Source organism: Simochromis diagramma, unplaced genomic scaffold, assembly GCF_900408965.1.
Source record: "Simochromis diagramma unplaced genomic scaffold, fSimDia1.1 OVJJ01000361.1, whole genome shotgun sequence".
Classification (NCBI taxonomy): Eukaryota; Metazoa; Chordata; class Actinopteri; order Cichliformes; family Cichlidae; genus Simochromis; species Simochromis diagramma.
In genome coordinates this window covers 8,097,683-8,115,984 of record NW_024386860.1, presented here as the reverse complement: position 1 = coordinate 8,115,984, position 18,302 = coordinate 8,097,683, and the positions used below count along the sequence as shown (strand labels likewise).

Sequence of the window (18,302 nt, the reverse complement as noted above, 5' to 3'; positions counted from 1 at the left end):
TATTTAAAGCTGTTTTGTGTGTGTGTATGTGTGTTTTTGTGCATGCGCTGCTCTGCTGCAGTACAGCACCGATCATCATTATCCATGCTACCCACATGCCTAACCCCTAGAAGCCACAGCCACTGTTTATCCAGCCCACCAAGCACATGAGCAGCCATAATGACACTAATTGCCCAAGAGCTCACTCTTCCTCTGAGTGGTTTTGAACTGCATTGTGCCTTAAGAGCCATCTGTGTTCCCATCCTAAATCGATCTGTCTTTAAAATTCCAAAACTACAAGAGGACAGGGAAAGGCACCACTCTTATTCATAAATAATGTGTGTTTGGCATGAGGGGTGTGGGCTACTGTTTCTGTGTCTGCTTGAGCTGGGAGTTGGCCCTCTCTTGCCCACTGGAGGTCTGGGAGAGTAGAGCAGCTTGTGACATCTGACCCTGCTGCTATGCAGCTTACAGAGAGGAGTGGTGGGGAAACCTGCCAAAACAAACTGATGTTTGACTTTGGTGGAATATTTCTCATCATTCTTTTCTCGTGGATAATTCACTTTATTTGCACAACAAGGAAATGGTTGTTTTTATTATGATGATATTAGTCATTTTTTTTGAGTCACTTAATTGAAACACAAATAATCTTCAGCAAATAAAGCAAGCAGTCTTTTATTTATGATTTCATGGAATCAGATAATTGTGCTTTTTATAACTAATGTAATCAATTACAGATAATTATACAATTAAGGCAGAAATTAACACATACTTTCATCCTGGATTTAACTGCTGAATTTTCCCAGCTGACTGGTTAATCATCTGGTTTTTAAACATCAGAAAATTGTAAAATTCTCATTACAAGATCATAGTCCAACAGTTAGCATAATGATCCTAAGGAAGTCTAACATTTCCTTCATAATGATTCCTTAAGACCTGAATATATTTAGCCAACAAAATGTTTTGGCAATAAGTTGCCTTTGTTGTGTTTGTTGTTAGCGTAATTCAAACCATAGCTACTAACCTCATGCTCTAACAAGACAACATAACCACATAATAGGAGACAACAGCTGTCCCAATGCAGTTTAAAATAAACGACATCACTTCTTCTTTTTCTTCTTCTTCTTTTGGTTGCTACCTTTAGGGGTTGCCACAGCAGATAATCTGTCTCCAACTCACCCTATCCCTAGCCTCCTCGTCTGTCACACCCACCCTCTGCATGTCCTCCTTCGCTACACCTATGAACCTCCTCTGAGATCCTACTTTTTTCTTCCTGCCTGCCAGTTCCATTTTCAACATCCTTTATCCAATATATCCACCATCCCTCCTCTGCACACGTCCAAACCATCTCAGTCTTGCCTCTCTAACTTTGTCTCCAAGCTGCTTAGTTTGAGCATGTTCGTCTGATATACTTATTTCTAATCCTCTCCCATCCTGGTCACTCCCAATGAAAATCTTATCCTATTTTACACCTAAAGTTCAGTTCTCATAAATAAACATATCTCATCTGTCTGTGTGCAAATAACCTTGAGTGTCAAAAACAGTGCTATATGTTTCAATACGTCTATTTTATTGGGAGTTAGGTCAACAAGTTTCGCTCTAACTTAAGCTTCTTCCTTTTGGCTTCTCTCACTGTTTGAAAAAGGTATACACACTGATAGTGTTGCATTTATAGAGAGTGACTTTGGATGTTGTGATACACATGACCACTAAGCATTGCAAAATACAACATTGCATGGCACTCTCTTGTCATTTGCATCAAAGAAAGTCTACATCAGACTGTGGGGGTGGTGGGTGCGGCCTTATCCTCAGATATGTTTTGCAAATAGGTAGATTGAGAGAGGTGGAATTAGCTTTGAATGGCTCTCTTGTATTTTAATGTTTCAAAGACACGAGGAAAGCACAGTAGTTCTTCCTGCAGGAGGTTAATGTGTGTCTCTGCTCACTTGTCAGATGTAATTGAAGGGAACAGCTTATGAAAATGAGGTGGCAGGGACGAGGTCTTTAATTAGATCATGGACAGAAATGAATTAGAATCACCACTCTCATTACCCACAGCAAAACTGGAGCAGCACAACAGTGAATACAAAAAACTTTAATATCTTCGAGGCTGTGTTAGAGTGTAAACTGGGTTTTAAGTGGGACTAGTGCTTTGTCTCATTGTGCCACACTTGCCAAACAATAATACATGAGGACATTGAATTTCTGTGTTAGTAAATGTAAGGCTTATTTCCTTCCAGATCATTATTTATTAATAGTATTATTATACTTGTGAAAGGTCAAGCTTTAGCCTGCTTAGGGGATGAATAATGCAACATAGAAAACTGAGGACATCTAGTGGTGAGTCGGACAAATATGATAATTAGAATAAAGTTCTTCTCCACATATTTTGACTTTCAAATTAGAATAATAGCTATATTTTTTATTGCTTTATTTTAAATAGTAATCACTACTAAGCATGATAATATCTCATCACAGTAGTGGAGAAAATCTGTCAATTTATACAAAGACAAAAAAAGATTAAGAAGGCTTTAATAATCCAAAATCATTTTCCTGATGATTTTTAATTTCTAGTTTCAAAAAAGCTGCACTGACCTTGAATGCTTTACATTCGCCCCAGTGTGTAGACACGGGCATAAAAATTCGACCGTAGTTTAATCTGTAAGGCAGAGTTTCTCCGCAGTTCAGCTCTCTCATTGGTTAATCCTGTGTGAGCGGCGCCCAAGATCTGCCTGAGCAAACAAAAGGAAGGAAAATTTACTTGCATTACAAAAGGGAAGGACGCAAGCTGTCTGTTGGAGAAGTGGCTCAACCAGTCAGCGCAGCCTGTCACACACGTGTTTGCTGTACTGCAACAACGTGGGCTTTCTTTACGAACAGAAAGAAATTCGTTAGATAAACACTACATCAAGGTATATCTGGACACTTTGCTATAGCTGTTTGGTGAGTTTGTATGGATTTTTTAAATTGACGCTGTATCTCGGAAAGTCGTTTAATAGGTGAAGAAAATGCCGCTGACTTGGTTATTGGTGTCCCAAAATTGGTTATAGCCAGTTAACTGATATAATAACACGATAAATATGACATTTTTCTTGTTGGATGCTAATGAATGAATCATTTTTTTGTCTCTGTAAGTAAAATCCGTAAACCAGGACGTCACACAAGACAGTATGGATAATGTTAGCTGGGTTACGACAGGTGAAAACTAATCAACCGACCAGTTTTCCTCGGTGAAATATGTATGTAGCAATCCTTTAACGACAAATTACCTGCGGCTAAACTCAGTAACCCGCGAAAGCTCTCAGGAGCCCCTCTGGAGAAGTTACTCTTGCGCTCTTTTTTTCCCGCCAATTTAGCTTCATACATTGTAAAAACAATAACAAAAGTTAATGATTCACTGCGTGTTTCACACCGGTGTAATTCGATCACATGTTAACACATTCTTAGGTTTTGCAATTTGGATTTACCCACTTGTGTTCGTACAGCCTCACTGTAATGCATAGGTCCGAACAATGTAAACAAATGGATGTAAACAAAGGGTTTGCCACACCTCTATAAGGAAAAACACCATCATGCTGTCAGTTTAATCAAACCATGATACAGACAGACTGTGCTGTTAAGTGTTATAGCTATAAATTTACTGAGCACATAGCGAAATTCTCCATTTAAATGTTGGTGCAGGGCAAGTACCTTGTTAAAATAGACAGTTTAGGAGTCATTCTGTGCAGGGTTTTCCTGGAATCAGACCCCGCCCCCAACGAACACACACACATACGCACAAACAAAATGATCTTTCTCTTGTCCTAACTTCTAGATAACTAAATTAATAAATATAACATATTATTTAACAAATATAACAATTAAAATAAGCTGTTGTTTTTTGTTGCTACAGAAATGTCTTTTAACTGTTAAACCCATTTACTTAACGTCAATATATTTAAAGGACAGTAAGGGTGGTAAGTCCCACAACTTATGTGCAGCCCTTGAAACCTGTTTGAGATGTTTTGTTTTCTTCCAATCTTGTTTGACTTGACTGGGTGATCAAGTCGGTCATTCTGACAGATGGAAGCCTGTTGCATATTACCAAGAAAGAAATTCCTTTCAATTCTGTTTACTTCCTTTATTTTTATAACTACATTTTCGACTTTTATAGTCCAATACATTCCACAGCTTGGGTCTTTTTCTGAGGAAACACAAATACTAGCACTGATTTGATACCCTGTTATGTTTATGTCGTCATCTACAAATAAAAATAATGTATTGATTCAGCCATGTAAATTAAGTCTTATCTGAAATTAAATGCTCAGTATGAGTTTGACTATCCTTACCTTAAAAGAAGGCCAAAAATGTATTAAACAACATTATTCAATTCTACTTATTTAAGTTCTGGAGTATTGGTGACAGGGTCGTGTCAAGCATAGCATACAGCAACTAAAATATCTCGCTGGATAGCGGGACGTGTTTATTTATTTTCCCCAAAAACACTATAGAAAATTATAAAATAAAATGTCTTTTTTTCCACTTGCAGAAGGACCCTTGGGACTTTTAATACTATTTGTCTACTTGAGTAAATAAAGCTTATAAATGCCAGTATTGCTAAGAACTTGTCCTAGAAATGTAAAGTACATTTGTAAGTCATTTATTGGATTCCTGTTTTCTGTGTTTAGTCTTAGATGCCACTATGAAGTACATCCTGGTTACTGGTGGCGTTATATCTGGTATTGGTAAGGGCATCATTGCCAGCAGTGTGGGAACAATCCTTAAGTCCTGCGGTCTTCATGTCACAGCCATCAAAATCGACCCATATATCAATATTGATGCTGGAACCTTTTCACCCTATGAGCACGGTAAGTAATTTATAATTTACTGCTTCTAACAATGTCCTTGTCCTCAGTCAATTGCCATCAGCAGTTTGATTCAATTGTTTGATGGAGTTCTGTGGTTAACATTTGACAAGAAGCGCTGTGGGAGTGTTAGAGCCTTTAAGGTAGAGTGGTGTGGGCACAGGTTGTTTCCATACAGTGTACAGTCCCTGACCATTTTTTGTGGTGCACCTGTTTAACTGATTGCCAATGGAAGTGTAAAATCAACCAATTACATGGCAGCCACTGAGTGCATTTAGGCATTTAGATAGGGTCAAGATGAGCTGAAGAAGTTCAAACTAAGCAGCTGAATGTGAAGGAAAGGTAGATTAAGTGACTTTGTACATGACATGGTTGTTTTTGCCATCTGGGTTGGGATTTCAAAAACTGTTGATCTCTTGAGATTTTTTTATACAGTGGTCCCAAAAAAGAGAAGATATCCTGCACATTTGTGTGTTTGTAACCACAAACACCTCATATACAGACCACCGACAGTTGTGAATGTCTTGCAGCAGCATTTTTAAGCAAAAGCAAGCATTGGGTTGTACTGCTAGTGATGCATTAATGGCACTGCTTGCTTTTCCAAGTTTTTGTTGAACAAACTAAATTTAGGAATGGCATCATTCATAGCTCTGACTTTGGAGGCAAATGGAACACAACATTAGTTCACTGTGCCAAAATCACAGATCTCATTCCAATAGAGAACCTTTGGGATTTGGTGGAATATGGAAGTTGCATCTTGGACGTGCAGTCAACAAATCTGCACCAAAGTAAGTCATGCTTTTATGTCAGCATGGACCAAAACCTCTGGACTGTTTCCAACACATTGATGAATCTGTGCCACTAAGAATTACGGCAGCCCTGAAGGCAAAGGGGGTTCCGACACAGTATGAGCAAGGTGTATGTAATAAAGTGTCAAGTATATATTTATTTGTTATGTTAGTAAGCGGGGCTCAAGTGGGGCTCAGGAAGGATTTTTACCAGGTGAAAAGCTACTATGAAACAAACTGTGTGAAAACACTGATGTACTGTTTGTCTTTTCCAGGTGAAGTGTTTGTTCTCGATGATGGTGGGGAAGTGGATCTAGATTTGGGTAACTATGAGCGTTTCCTGGACATCCGCCTTATCAGAGATAACAACATCACAACTGGAAAGATCTATCAATCGGTAATCAACAAGGAGAGAAAAGGAGACTACCTGGGCAAGACCGTACAAGGTTGGATATTACTGTTTACATAACTGCTTTTATTGCCAAAACGGGCCTTAGGAAAGCGGATTTGACATGTGTGCATGCATTTCTCAGGGTTGAGTTATACAATGCAAATGCACAGATAACTATAGCTAAAAAATTTTCTTTTCTTTGTCAGTGGTGCCACACATCACAGATGCTATTCAGGAATGGGTAATGAAGCAGGCAACCATTTCAGTGGATGAGGACGGTGTGGAGCCTCAAGTTTGTGTCATAGAGGTAAGCTGGGATTTATGTTGTTGGCCAAGGTGACCTGTAGTGTAAATAAATATGCTGCAGTGGGAAGTATCTTATTTACATTACCATGGGTCATTCTTTAGTCTAGTAGTTCTCAGACTTTTAAAAAAATAATGCTCCACTTCAGAAGTGGAATCCTTGTTGAATTTTTCTGAAATAAAGTAATTATAATATCTACAACAAATGTATTTTTCACATAAAAATGTGTCATTTTCATTCAACTTAGTTTCATTTAACATTTTTCAACTGGTCGTCCATGCCCCACTTGCGGTAGCTCCACACCTCACAGTCTGAGTACCACCGCTTTAATCATTTGTGCAATTCTGTTTTTCTAGTGATTTTGAGAAGTAGACGACATTTTCCAAAAAAAAAGCTTGTTGCCTGAAGCGATAGCAAATATTGGCACCATTCAGCAGCAGGTCTGAGAAATAGCTGAACCCGAACAAATGAGTGTCACTGTGATGCACCAAAAAAAAAAAAAAACCAGTAAAAACTGGTAAATAGAGGGATTTAAAAAATGATTTGCTGTTGAAAGGTTGTAAAAACACTGGCGCTGTTTCTAGCCTTGGGAAATAAATGTTTTATGTATTTTTAAAAAACAGTGTTAAATCATTGTGTTATAAATCAAGTGTTTATTTTACAGTATGTGCTGCAGAATTATTTCGTCTTTAATATATTTGCAGCTTAAAAGAGTCAAGTTCTCATAAACCAAGTTAAATTATTATCCTGCCTCTAGCAGTTCTTTCTATACAGCATACTTCAAACCAGCGCTGACAGTATTATGGGCTTGGTACTGCTGACAGTGTGCTGTATTTCCCAAGTCTTTCCAAAGTGCTGAGGCTCAGCCTGTGTATTCTTGCATGTAATTTTGTGCTTTAAGCCGGTGTTTTGTGTCCACAGCTAGGAGGCACAGTGGGGGACATCGAGAGCATGCCTTTTATTGAAGCTTTCAGACAGTTCCAGTTCAAGGTGAAAAGGGAGAACTTCTGCAACATCCATGTCAGCTTGATACCACAGGTATGGTTTGCTAGTGACCATGCACAACCAAGTAGTGTTAACAGATATTGTAGAAAAATTGATTACCTGTAAGATCACCAGATCTAATGAGTAATTTGAAATATTTTTGTTTCATTAGTCTTAAATTCATTCTTTTGGTAATTGAAGGAACATGGTATTGAACGGGGGGGGGATAATCACTTTGGACTTATATTGCACGGCCATTTATGCTTTGTTTTGTGTGGCTGTATCTTTTCTCTAAAGCCCAATACCACAGGGGAGCAGAAAACCAAACCAACCCAGAACAGCGTCCGAGAACTCAGAGGGCTGGGATTGTCTGCAGATTTGGTGGGTAGTCAGATTAAACTGATTCTTATATCTGCAAGTCAAATGGATATTAAATGCACTAAGCATTAAAATGGCTAACTTGAATTAATTTTACAACTGCGTGCTAAATCAATAGATGAACTGTTTTCTGTAGGATTGATTTGGCAGATTTTTTTTTTTACCACTATTATATCAGTATCATCTGATAATGTCTGTCACTGGATTGGGGGGAACTCACGGGGATCATTTTGTGAGGACGAAGAGTCATATGAGATGTGAAATGCCCGGTTTTAGGTTTTCTCAAGTCAGTTAGCACAAAGAAGCTGGTTTAAACTCGCTTAAGAGTGTACCTCTCAGATCTTGTCCTCATTCTTCTGATAAAGCCATCCTTTTGAATCACATGTTAATTTCATTATGTACACAATCAAATAAAATTTGGAGTGTATTAAATCGTAAACACTCAAGTGTGCGCTCTGGCATTATTTTGTTTGTATACATTATCCTGATATATATGTCCTTCTTTTGGCAGATTGTTTGTCGCTGTACAACTCCTCTAGAAACATCTGTCAAGGAAAAGATCTCCATGTTTTGTCATGTGGAGCCCACACAGGTGATTTCCTGTAAAACTGTAGGTAGGGTAGGCTACTTATGTTAGTTATGAGCTAGTACAGTCCTCATCGCTACTCACATCTACTCTTTCAGATAATGTTGTCATATGTTATAAATAGATATAACATTATATAATAATTTATTATTATTAAGTAATTACTTTTTGTTGCTATGATATCATTAGATTTAGATAGATGCTGACCTCAGATGTGGAAAGCATATCCTCTCATCAGCCACTTTGTTAGGTACACCTGCTCAGGTGCTTGTTTGAGCCAAGCATCAGAATGGGAAAGAAAGTTGATGTGACTTTGAAAGCTGATCTACTGGGATTTTTCATCTCCAGGTTAATTCCAGAGTTCGGAGAAGAATAGACAGACTGCTTTGAGCTGATAGGAAGGCAGCTGTACCTCAAATAACCACTCGTTACAACCAGGGTATTCAGAAGGGGTCAGAATGTGGTGTAGAGAAATTGAAAGCGTGGATCCATCCTACTTTGTATCAACAATTCAGACCAGCGGTGATGTTGCAAAGATGTGGGGGATTTGTAACATTTTATACCAAGAGACACTCTGGTCCTTTTGATAGCTAAGGCATACCTAATAAAGTGACAGGTCAGTGTATTAAAATGGTTTAAAAAAAAAAAAAAAGGTAGCAGATGTCAACAAATAACACGTCTTCTAATTCCTTTCAGGTGATCTGTGTCCACGATGTCTCCTCAATTTATAGAGTTCCTCTGCTGCTGGAGGATCAGGGTGTTGTGAGGTACTTGTGCGAGCGGTTGAACTTGCCCATTGAGATGAGACCCAGAAAGATGTTCACAAAGTGGAAGGAGATGGCTGACCGGTAGGAAAGAGTATCTCAGCCTTTAACTATTTCTAATTTTGTCTTGAACAGAGAAAACTAGATACATTCGTTTAAGGTACAAAAAGTTGGACTTGGCTGCTATTTGTTTTGGACTGTGTATTTCGAAGCCTTGAATATCCACAAAGCTGTTTTTGTTTGTTTGTTTGTTTGTTTTTGCTCCTTGCTCGTGACATAACCTCAAATACAACACAAAAAAAGGACTCTGTGTGTTTATTAAATTTAAAACTTGGTGTCAGACTTGTAGATCATCCAGGCATGATCTTTTAGTCACCATTACACTGCTAATGAAAAAAAATATTATATTCACTTCTTGAACATAACATTACTAGACAAGTAGGCGTGACAGATTCAATCTAAGTTTCAGAACCTCCTAATACGTCAGCAATATCGATGCTTGTTATGATTTTGGTCACAAAACTTTCCCTAAAGAATGCTGACACCAGAAGCAGATTTATTTATTTTTTCTTTTCCCAGTGAGTACAACATACTGAGTGTTGAGGTAAAACGGGTAGCTGAGGAAGTAATCATTCAAAGAATGCACCAGATTCTGTACTATAAATCATCGCCCTCTCTTTTCAGATCCGACCGTCTCTTGGAGCATGTTTCCATAGCCCTGGTGGGAAAATACACAAAGTTAGCTGACTCCTACACATCTGTTATTAAGGCCCTAGAGCACTCAGCCCTTGCCATTAATCACAAACTAGAGGTCAAGGTAAGGAGACAACTCTCTTCTAATTTCTGAATTTTGCATCGCTGTTTTCAGTTTGGACTGATAAACTTACTATACTTAAATAAAACCTCACATATTTGTACACCCTGTTGTTGACTGATCTCTATCCAGATTACACTGTTTGTTGTTATTGCAGTACATAGACTCTGCAGATTTGGAGACTACTACCCTGCAAGATGATCCAGTGAAATATCACGAGGCCTGGCAGAAACTCTGCAGTGCTCAGTGAGTAGACAAAACAAGGCGAAAACACGCTAATAAGTGTGGATAATCTTGGATAATCAGCAGCTGTTGATATTAAAATGTACACTCTGGTGATACAGTATTATAGTTCGTGCAGCTATGGTAGTAGCAACATTGCAAACGGGTTAAAAGAAAAGTCCTGCTTGTCTGTGGCTGTTTCAAAAGAAGCAGTAACAGGGTATGCTACAAGTTGGGGACAGCCAAAAAGATTATTGTATTACCGCAGGGGGTTGTTTTGATAAAGGAAACACAATTTAGGATGGTGGGGGTTTTTTTCTTCTTTCTTCTTCATCTTTTTGAAGAAAAATGTCACTAGTGTGTCTTAATCAGATACTATCACAAACGAAAGCTTTTCTAATTATGTTACTTAGTTCACTAACCATACGATACTGAATTATCTTACATTGGCTGTACAATACCAGCCTGGCATTTTGCTTTTTTAAGTTTTCCAGAGAGAGTGATTTAAGTGGTCCTACATGTGTCTGTGAAATCTCAGTGAATTGAGCATTGATGGTCTTTTCTTTCTTTTCCACAGTGGTGTCTTGGTGCCAGGAGGTTTTGGTGCAAGAGGGACAGAAGGCAAGATGGAGGCTATTTCTTGGGCACGGAAACAGAATAAGCCATTCCTGGGTAAGGGAGATGTCAGGCTATGCTGTATGTTGTGTATCATATTATATTGCAGTTGGATGTAGTTTGAGCAGTTATTGAAAGAAAAATAGGGGGAAACACATTGAGTTGATTATAGATATAGACTCAGCAGAGACTCTGTCCTACACACCTTAGTGCTGGGTGGTGTAGAGGATGTGCTGGGATGCTGTTCGTATATTTTATGTATGATATGAATTTTTCAAATAACGCTTACACCAATGAAAAGACAAACCCCCTGCTGGGGTTTTGTTTCAAGGTCTTGTATTTGTTTTGGCTGCTTAAATTCTCTGTGGTGCATATTGAAAGGGTAATCTGTATTTACTGCACACCTTTCTTTACTGACAATTAATCATATGAGGTAGCATTTAATATCCAAATTCATTACATGTAGTCAGTGATTTATATATTATATAAAAATATGTTGTTTAATATTTAGAATTCCACTGGCCTTGTTCTTTGCAGGCGTTTGTTTGGGCATGCAGCTGGCAGTGTGTGAATTTGCCCGCAGTGTTCTTGGATGGGAAGGTATGTGATTGTTTAGTTCTGCTGAGGACACAGCTAAGAAACATTTGCTTCCAGTGGTTTCTAATTTAATGATGATTAAGGCTTCCACCTATTGGAAAGCTGATTTGTGCTCAGATCAGTTCATCTTGTGTTTTTCAGATGCCAACTCCACAGAATTTAATCCGGAATCCAAACACCCTGTGGTATGTTATCTTCTTTGTTTTTTTTTTACCATGCATGTTTACCATCCATTATTAGTTATATAATCTTGATTTGATCCCTACAGGTAATTGACATGCCAGAACACAACCCAGGCCAGATGGGTGGGACTATGAGGTTGGGAAAGAGGCGGACCATTTTCTCATCCAGCACCAGTGTGCTGAGTATGTATCTCCCTGGATCAAATGATACCTGGACTTCTTCTGCCTAATTACTGTTGATAAAATATTTTTTATTCTTCCAGGAAAGCTATATGGAGATGTGGAATATGTTGATGAACGGCACAGACACAGATTTGAGGTAGTGATCCAAACAAGGGTTTAATTTTTTTTTTTTATTATACAGCGAAAAGTGTGGAAATTATTTTGTAAATACAAAATTTATTAAGCAAAACGTATTGTGTGCAGTATCTTATCTAACTTTGATATTTGATTTGAACATTATTTTGTTTTGTTGGGTCCATGGCTTTTCTTCTAGAAGTACTGCAAGAACAAAACAAAAAATAAAATCTTGGATCACAGAATCTTATCTTATTTCAGGTGAATCCAGAGCTGAAGCATCACTTTGAACAAAAAGGACTTCAGTTTGTTGGTCAGGATGTGGAAGGAGAGCGAATGGAAGTCATTGAATTAGAGGGTATGGGGAAAGTGTGTTTGAAATCCAGCACCCACCGGCTTCTTCTAATACATACAATTCTTGAACACGATGTAGAGAAATCATGTTTAACCCCAAACTGTCCTTCGTTATGATATCAAACATTTAATCTTTGTTGTTTAAATGAAGCCTGAGGGAGCAGAAACGTGCAGTAATACGCAATTTTTTGGTTTCAGACCACTGTTACTTTGTTGGAGTGCAGTATCATCCAGAGTTCACCTCCAGACCTATCAAACCTTCTCCTCCATACTTTGGTCTCCTGCTGGCCTCTGCAGGAAAACTCCAGAGCTACCTGGCCAAGGGCTGTCGCCTTTCTCCACGGTAAACACCAGCACATCAATCACTTGCCAATCCAAAAGTTATTTAAAGGAAATGAAACTGCAATGGTGACAGTCCAACAGTTTCGAAGTTTAGCTGTAACTGCAGCTATAACTTCCCAGTTTGCTTATTCCATCACGGTGTTTCTCCAACCTCCAAACAGTTGAATGTTATTTCACCTTGCTCTCATTTTTTTTATCATATTTAGCTGACATTTATGCTTTGATGACACTTTTAATAAGTAATCTGAGTGGTAAACATGTGAAAAAACCTCCTACAAAGAACCTACAACTTGATCAATATTTAACATCAGTCATTAAGCATTTTGCCCACACATATTATATCTGCATTTAAAACTGGTGCTATGTCACAACAATTCCCGCAGTTACAGAAAAAATTGCCCCTATAATGTCTTGCTGATGTAATAATCTTATGAATTTACCTTTCATTTCAGGGACACCTACAGTGATCACAGTGGTAGCAGCTCTCCCGACATGGACATGCGTGAGCTGAAGTTTCTGTCTTTGTAGAAGTAATTTTTGTGTATGTGCCGCTCATGGAGATCACCCAGGAAATACCCTGACTGACTCTGCACAAACAATCTTTGTATTACTCTGTATTTTTGAATTGTTAATACTTTATTGTCGTAACAATTTATAATTTATGTTCTTCAAATATTTTGCCTACAGCAAAATATTAAAGGTAGTGAATTCTGTTTATTTTAGTGTTTTAAAGTTGCTGCAAAAATCAAGTATTAATAAAGGTTTTATGAGGGAACTCAAAAAAATGTTGTTGTAATGGAACTTGTTAAAAAAGAATACACTAAGGTACATGATTAAAGGGAAGATATCAGCCCATCGGTATAAAGTGTACTGCCGTTATCATAATGATGTTCTGGTAAAATATTGAGAAGATGTGTATTTTGGAGTTTTTCAGAGAAATATTTTTCAGAGACTTTCTCTGTTTTTTGGAATTGTAGCATCTGAGAAAGGGTTAGGTGGGATTATATATATATATATCTATATAGATAGATATATATAGATATATATATATAGATATATAGATATATATATAGATATATATATAGATATATTGGGAATTACTGATATATTTACCTTTTTAAATTGTTGTAATTGTTTGTCAGTTTTTTCATCTGGATTTCCCCCATAGTTTAATACTGGTTTGGTTTTAAGCAGTCTTTCTCTGTATTACATCCAAATCTGTTTGGACATGAGGCTGTGACTCTTGGGTGAAAATGTGAAATATTCTGCTCTGATAATGTTAAAGATTTAGGAATGAATCAATCACATGGATGCAGGCTTTTAATTTCTGCACGTAAGCTGTCATTTGAAGACTCGCTCACTTTGGAACGCCATTAGTTTGTGAAGCCCTAAAACTGAACTGACCGGTTCAGGTTGCACAACTTTTGCCTATGACCAGGAAACATGATTGCCCTTTACTGCTATTTCTGACTAAGAACTGTTTAAATTGAAATATGCTGATGCACAATCATCTGACAGCTGGGGAAATTTAAGCAACCTTTGCGACAACAACAGAATAAAACTAAAACTACGATCTCAAATGGATCTTGAAGCATCAGTAAAAGCATCTAGTAGGTTATCACTATCAAATGTCCCTCTTGCACTTTCAGTCTACTAAGTAACATGAGATCCCATTTTGTTACCATTGTGTGACCCAAATGCACTGAAATGCCTTTTATTTATTAAATTTAGATGCATGTGTTATGCAGCACGTCTGTTTATTTGTATTTTTTTTTCCTTGAGAATATTACCCCTACAAGCTGTAAGTATCTGTGAATGACTTTTCATAAATATGCTGGTGTCACAACTGCCTAAGGATGGACTCATTATCCTACTAACCCGGACAGTGGAGAGGAAGCTTGTTGCTCTCCAACTTGAACCCGTTCCATCACTGCATAATGTTAAGAGGTCACAGTCACTTTACATATAACTGTGAGACCAGTTTGGCTTTCCCAGAGGATAAAAAGCGACATTGTTATCAACTTCCCTTTTCAGATCCTCGCTGCACATACGAGATCATAAAGTGATAAAAACTGTTGCAAATAGTGTGGCAACTGTTAGAGTTGCCAACAGTCACCCTCATTTTGTATGTTTGTTGATGATGACGTCCCTACTGGCTCTCAACTACAGGAAACTGCACAGTTTCCCCTGATAAGTTTTTTTATGCAGCCACTACTTCCTTAAACTTCCCCCTTTCCCACATCTGGCCCTCCCTTTGTCCTTGTGCTCTTGCCCCTCCTTTAGTCAAGTATCAACAAGCAACCTTTAGAAGTACACGCCCCTGCAAAGCCACACTTGTGTACAAGCTTACTGTACTAGTTAAGATCAGCAGCTCAAATGGATCCACTTTGTGGGGCAGATTTTTCTACATACCTGCCCTCGTAGAGGATTTGAAGAGCCACCATGGGAATGAGAGCTGTACTGCAGTCACAAAAGGAAAGAAGTTTGGGATGGCTGTGAACACTGCTGCTGCATTGGTAGTGAGATTAATAAGGAGTGGCTTAATGCCTGTTTCTCAACATTTGGATTGTCAGGTAAGAAAGCAACTGGTGTTGAGTTTGTGTGGTAAATAGTCTCCATGAAGTTATGTCTCTTTCTTTCTCTTCAGTCTCAGTAATCTCTCACTATATTTGCTTTTAACCTTTTCTAATCTTTATGACAATCTGTTTTTCTCTTTCCCAGAGCTTGTGCACACCTTCATATCTCCAAAAGCTGTCATTCCTGTCTTAATCTCTTGTAACTGCCAGCAACAATGGACCTGACTTTGTGGCAGTACCAGTTCAGGATCATCATGCTGGGCGATTCAGCTGTGGGAAAGTCCTCCCTACTGAAACGCTACACAGAGGACTTGTTTATGGAGTCCATCAACGAGACAGTAGGTGTTGACTTCTACGTTCACTTCCTGGAGGTGGAACCGGGGGTCCGTGTAAAGCTGCAGTTCTGGGACACAGCAGGACAGGAAAGGTTCAGGTATGGATGATCTTTGAATAAGATATATGCAGTCTACAATGATATGAGCTTTATGTTGGAATCCAGGTAACATTTATGTCGTTTTTAATGCATTAGGCCACATTACAAGGACCCTGTTCAAAAAATGAAAATTAGAGACACTTTAGTTGTGTGCGACAAATGAACTAGGGCCTATTCCGTTCACAATAAAGTTGTTTTGCTTTGTTTACTTTCAGCTATGATTGTGTATCCACCCTGTCAGTGTCACAAGATAGGTGTGTACTGTGTACAGAAGTGCAGTTTGTGCAATACTTCTAAATGGAAGATTGAGCTCTTTTAAATGTAATATTTTCCAGGCTCAGCGTATTTAATGAAAGAACTAGGAGAAGCATGCTTCATTCTGTCTCCAAATCCTTTATTTTCCAGTTCTCCAGCTGAATGAACTGAAACAAATTGCAAACTACGCCTGTTTGCATTTAACTTCACTCTCGATGGGATCTATAATCCCATTAAGTGAACCAAAGGCTTGTCCTGCTTTCAGAAATACCTGTTTAGATGAAGTTTTCACCACCTGACAGTTTAGATGACCCTTTGGTTCAATAAATCAGGGGGAACTGTTTGTATGAATGCTTGTCCAAAAGAGCTGAAGTTATACACAGCAGCTGTTAACTGCTCATTAGAACAGGACATAAATGTTGGTTCTGTTTGCCAGTATGGGTTTTTCTATCTCTCAAGATTTTTTACCCCTTTGTCTCACTTCTTTCCTCAGATCAGTGACCCGCTCCTATTACCGCAACTCAGTTGGAGGCATGCTAGTGTTTGACATCACCCATCGAGCCTCCTTTGACCATATTAAAGACTGGCATGCTGAGGTGTGCGAGCGAGTACAGCCACATAAGGTTCTGTTCATCCTGGTGGGTCAAAAGAATGATCGAGATGCTCACAGGGAAAGGGCGGTGAGCCGAGAAGAGGCAGAGAAGCTGGCCCAGCAGCTAGGAACGCCCTACGTGGAGGCCTCTGCAAAGTCTGGGCAACATGTAAAGGAGTGCTTCGAGCTCCTCACTCAACGAATATACCAGGGACTATTGAGTGGAGAGATAGAGCTGCAAGAGGGCTGGGATGGAGTCAAGTGCACTGTCCCACAGGCGCTACAGTTACAGCGAGCCAACATGCCTCAGCCAAGAACAGCAACCAAGGACAAGAAAAAGTGTTGCGGTTAAACTGTGGACATGTGGTGCCTATCTATGTGAACTCACGTGACTGTAAAAGCAACAAATAACTGTGAGCAGGTTGGATCGGTGGTGGCATATTACTGTAAGGCAAAAAAATCATAAAACACGCTGGTATGAAAAGTATTTTTGCACATTTTTTGTTAAGATGAGTCTTTTAGAACTATAAGATGCTAGTATTTTATTTTGTGTTGGCTCTGTGAAATAAAATGGGGAAATAGGTCAGTTTAGTGTTTCATTTTTTTCTGTAACAGATATTTTTACACTTTTTGCTTTTTTGCCATCAGCAGGTCATGTGCTCGACTCCTGTTGTATTGATTATCATTTAATGAGACTGAACTTTTCACTGTAAAGCCCAATAACCTTTCCGATCTTGATATAGCTTCACCATTAGGTTAAAATTTAAGTTTGCTCAATGTCACTTGTAACACTGAGCTCAAAATATGCCTTACAAAGTACTCAAAGCTGCTAGTGAAGCTGTGGACTTTTAATAGAAAAATCTATATTCTGTATTTATAAGAGAAATATGGTAATTCTCTCTTTAGTGAGATGCCAGCTCCACAGCATATTACGCTAATGGACTTATGAGGTCATGGCTAACCTCAGTTCAGCTGGGGCAGAGGCTGTAATATGACAAGTTGTTTGTTCTTTTCTCTAATTTGTCTAATGGGTGCTAAAGATGTAATTGTGTCAGAGTCACAATTATTCAAAAGTGAGAGAAGAAATGAACAAATCTAAATTATTGATTTCTCTACCTCGAAACCCGTACACTGGTAAAGTGGTTCCACCGGCTTGAAGGTTGAGGAGGCGAGGTAGTTTGCACAGCTCGTGTCCACACAAAGACATTACAAAAAGTGGTTTGCAAGCAGGTTTACGACTTTGAGGGGTCAAAAGTGATAGGATTGGAGCCACTGCTCCACAAAGGTATTCTGTATTTTCTTTTCAATTTCTATATTCCTATATTGTTTGTTCTGCCAGTAACTGGCAGCTATTAAGGTACTTGGTCCAGATTACAAATATTGTCTTGAGCCTTCATTTGTCTCTTCAGTTATTCTTATGAGCCTGAACAGTTGTCTTGTAACATGACTAGTAAACATCCTGTGAGGAACTGGTTGTCTGTAGGTGTTTCTGTGGAAATTCATTAAACTCTCAGGTGCATACATTAAATTGGGGTTTTTCCCCCAGTGTCTCTGCAACTAAAACAAGGTCATTAAATGATGGCTGGTAGCCATCTGCTGTTTCTGATATCTTTCTTTATCCTTGGTTGGCTGCAAGTATGCAGGAAGTCCATTTAATCACATCTGAGCCTTTGTGGTGTATTAATGTAATACATAGTGTGGCAATTTCACATCTACTAGGTAGCTGACTAATAAATGTGAAACAGCATCCCAGATAATTAACATATCCATGTAATTTGACCAATTTAAGTCTGGCAATACATACACCATACTCCAACCTTCCGATTGGTAATTTCAGTCATTAATTTATTACAATGACAATTTCTTCCATCTGAAGTTTGTCTTATTTGGATGCAATTTTCCAAAGTAAACAAAAGAAAAATTAAAAACCAAAACAATATGCTAAAAAAAATGTGTTAAGGTTGGTGTAGTAGTTTACACCTGAATTAACTACAAAAACCTATAA

The 18,302-nt window shown here is 38.4% G+C and overlaps 2 protein-coding genes across 4 annotated transcripts; both read left to right on the top strand.

The window, feature by feature from the left end:
- Positions 1-2,757: 2,757 nt before the first annotated feature.
- On the top strand, positions 2,758-13,450 carry LOC120732588 (CTP synthase 1-like). Of its 2 annotated transcripts, none has more exons than XM_040030308.1 (18): positions 2,758-2,922; positions 4,647-4,826; positions 5,887-6,057; positions 6,209-6,309; positions 7,228-7,344; positions 7,588-7,671; positions 8,180-8,260; positions 8,951-9,102; positions 9,703-9,835; positions 9,990-10,078; positions 10,632-10,726; positions 11,207-11,269; positions 11,408-11,451; positions 11,535-11,631; positions 11,712-11,767; positions 12,007-12,103; positions 12,298-12,442; positions 12,894-13,450. In XM_040030308.1, exons 2-18 carry the CDS (start codon positions 4,661-4,663, stop codon positions 12,967-12,969), a joined length of 1,767 nt encoding a protein of 588 aa, XP_039886242.1. In that variant the 5' UTR covers positions 2,758-2,922; positions 4,647-4,660; the 3' UTR covers positions 12,970-13,450. The 2 variants fall into 2 exon arrangements, with proteins under 2 accessions (XP_039886242.1, XP_039886243.1); XM_040030309.1 differs by having other exon boundaries at positions 2,763-2,891.
- Positions 13,451-13,528: 78 nt separating this feature from the next.
- Positions 13,529-17,903, top strand: rab42b (RAB42, member RAS oncogene family). Of its 2 annotated transcripts, XM_040030311.1 has the most exons (3): positions 13,529-15,014; positions 15,163-15,450; positions 16,199-17,903. In XM_040030311.1, the coding sequence occupies exons 2-3, from the start codon at positions 15,233-15,235 to the stop codon at positions 16,647-16,649; spliced, it is 669 nt and encodes a 222-aa protein (XP_039886245.1). In that variant the 5' UTR covers positions 13,529-15,014; positions 15,163-15,232; the 3' UTR covers positions 16,650-17,903. The 2 variants fall into 2 exon arrangements, with proteins under 2 accessions (XP_039886245.1, XP_039886244.1); XM_040030310.1 differs by lacking the exon at positions 13,529-15,014 and having other exon boundaries at positions 15,028-15,450.
- The last annotated feature ends 399 nt before the right edge of the window (positions 17,904-18,302 follow it).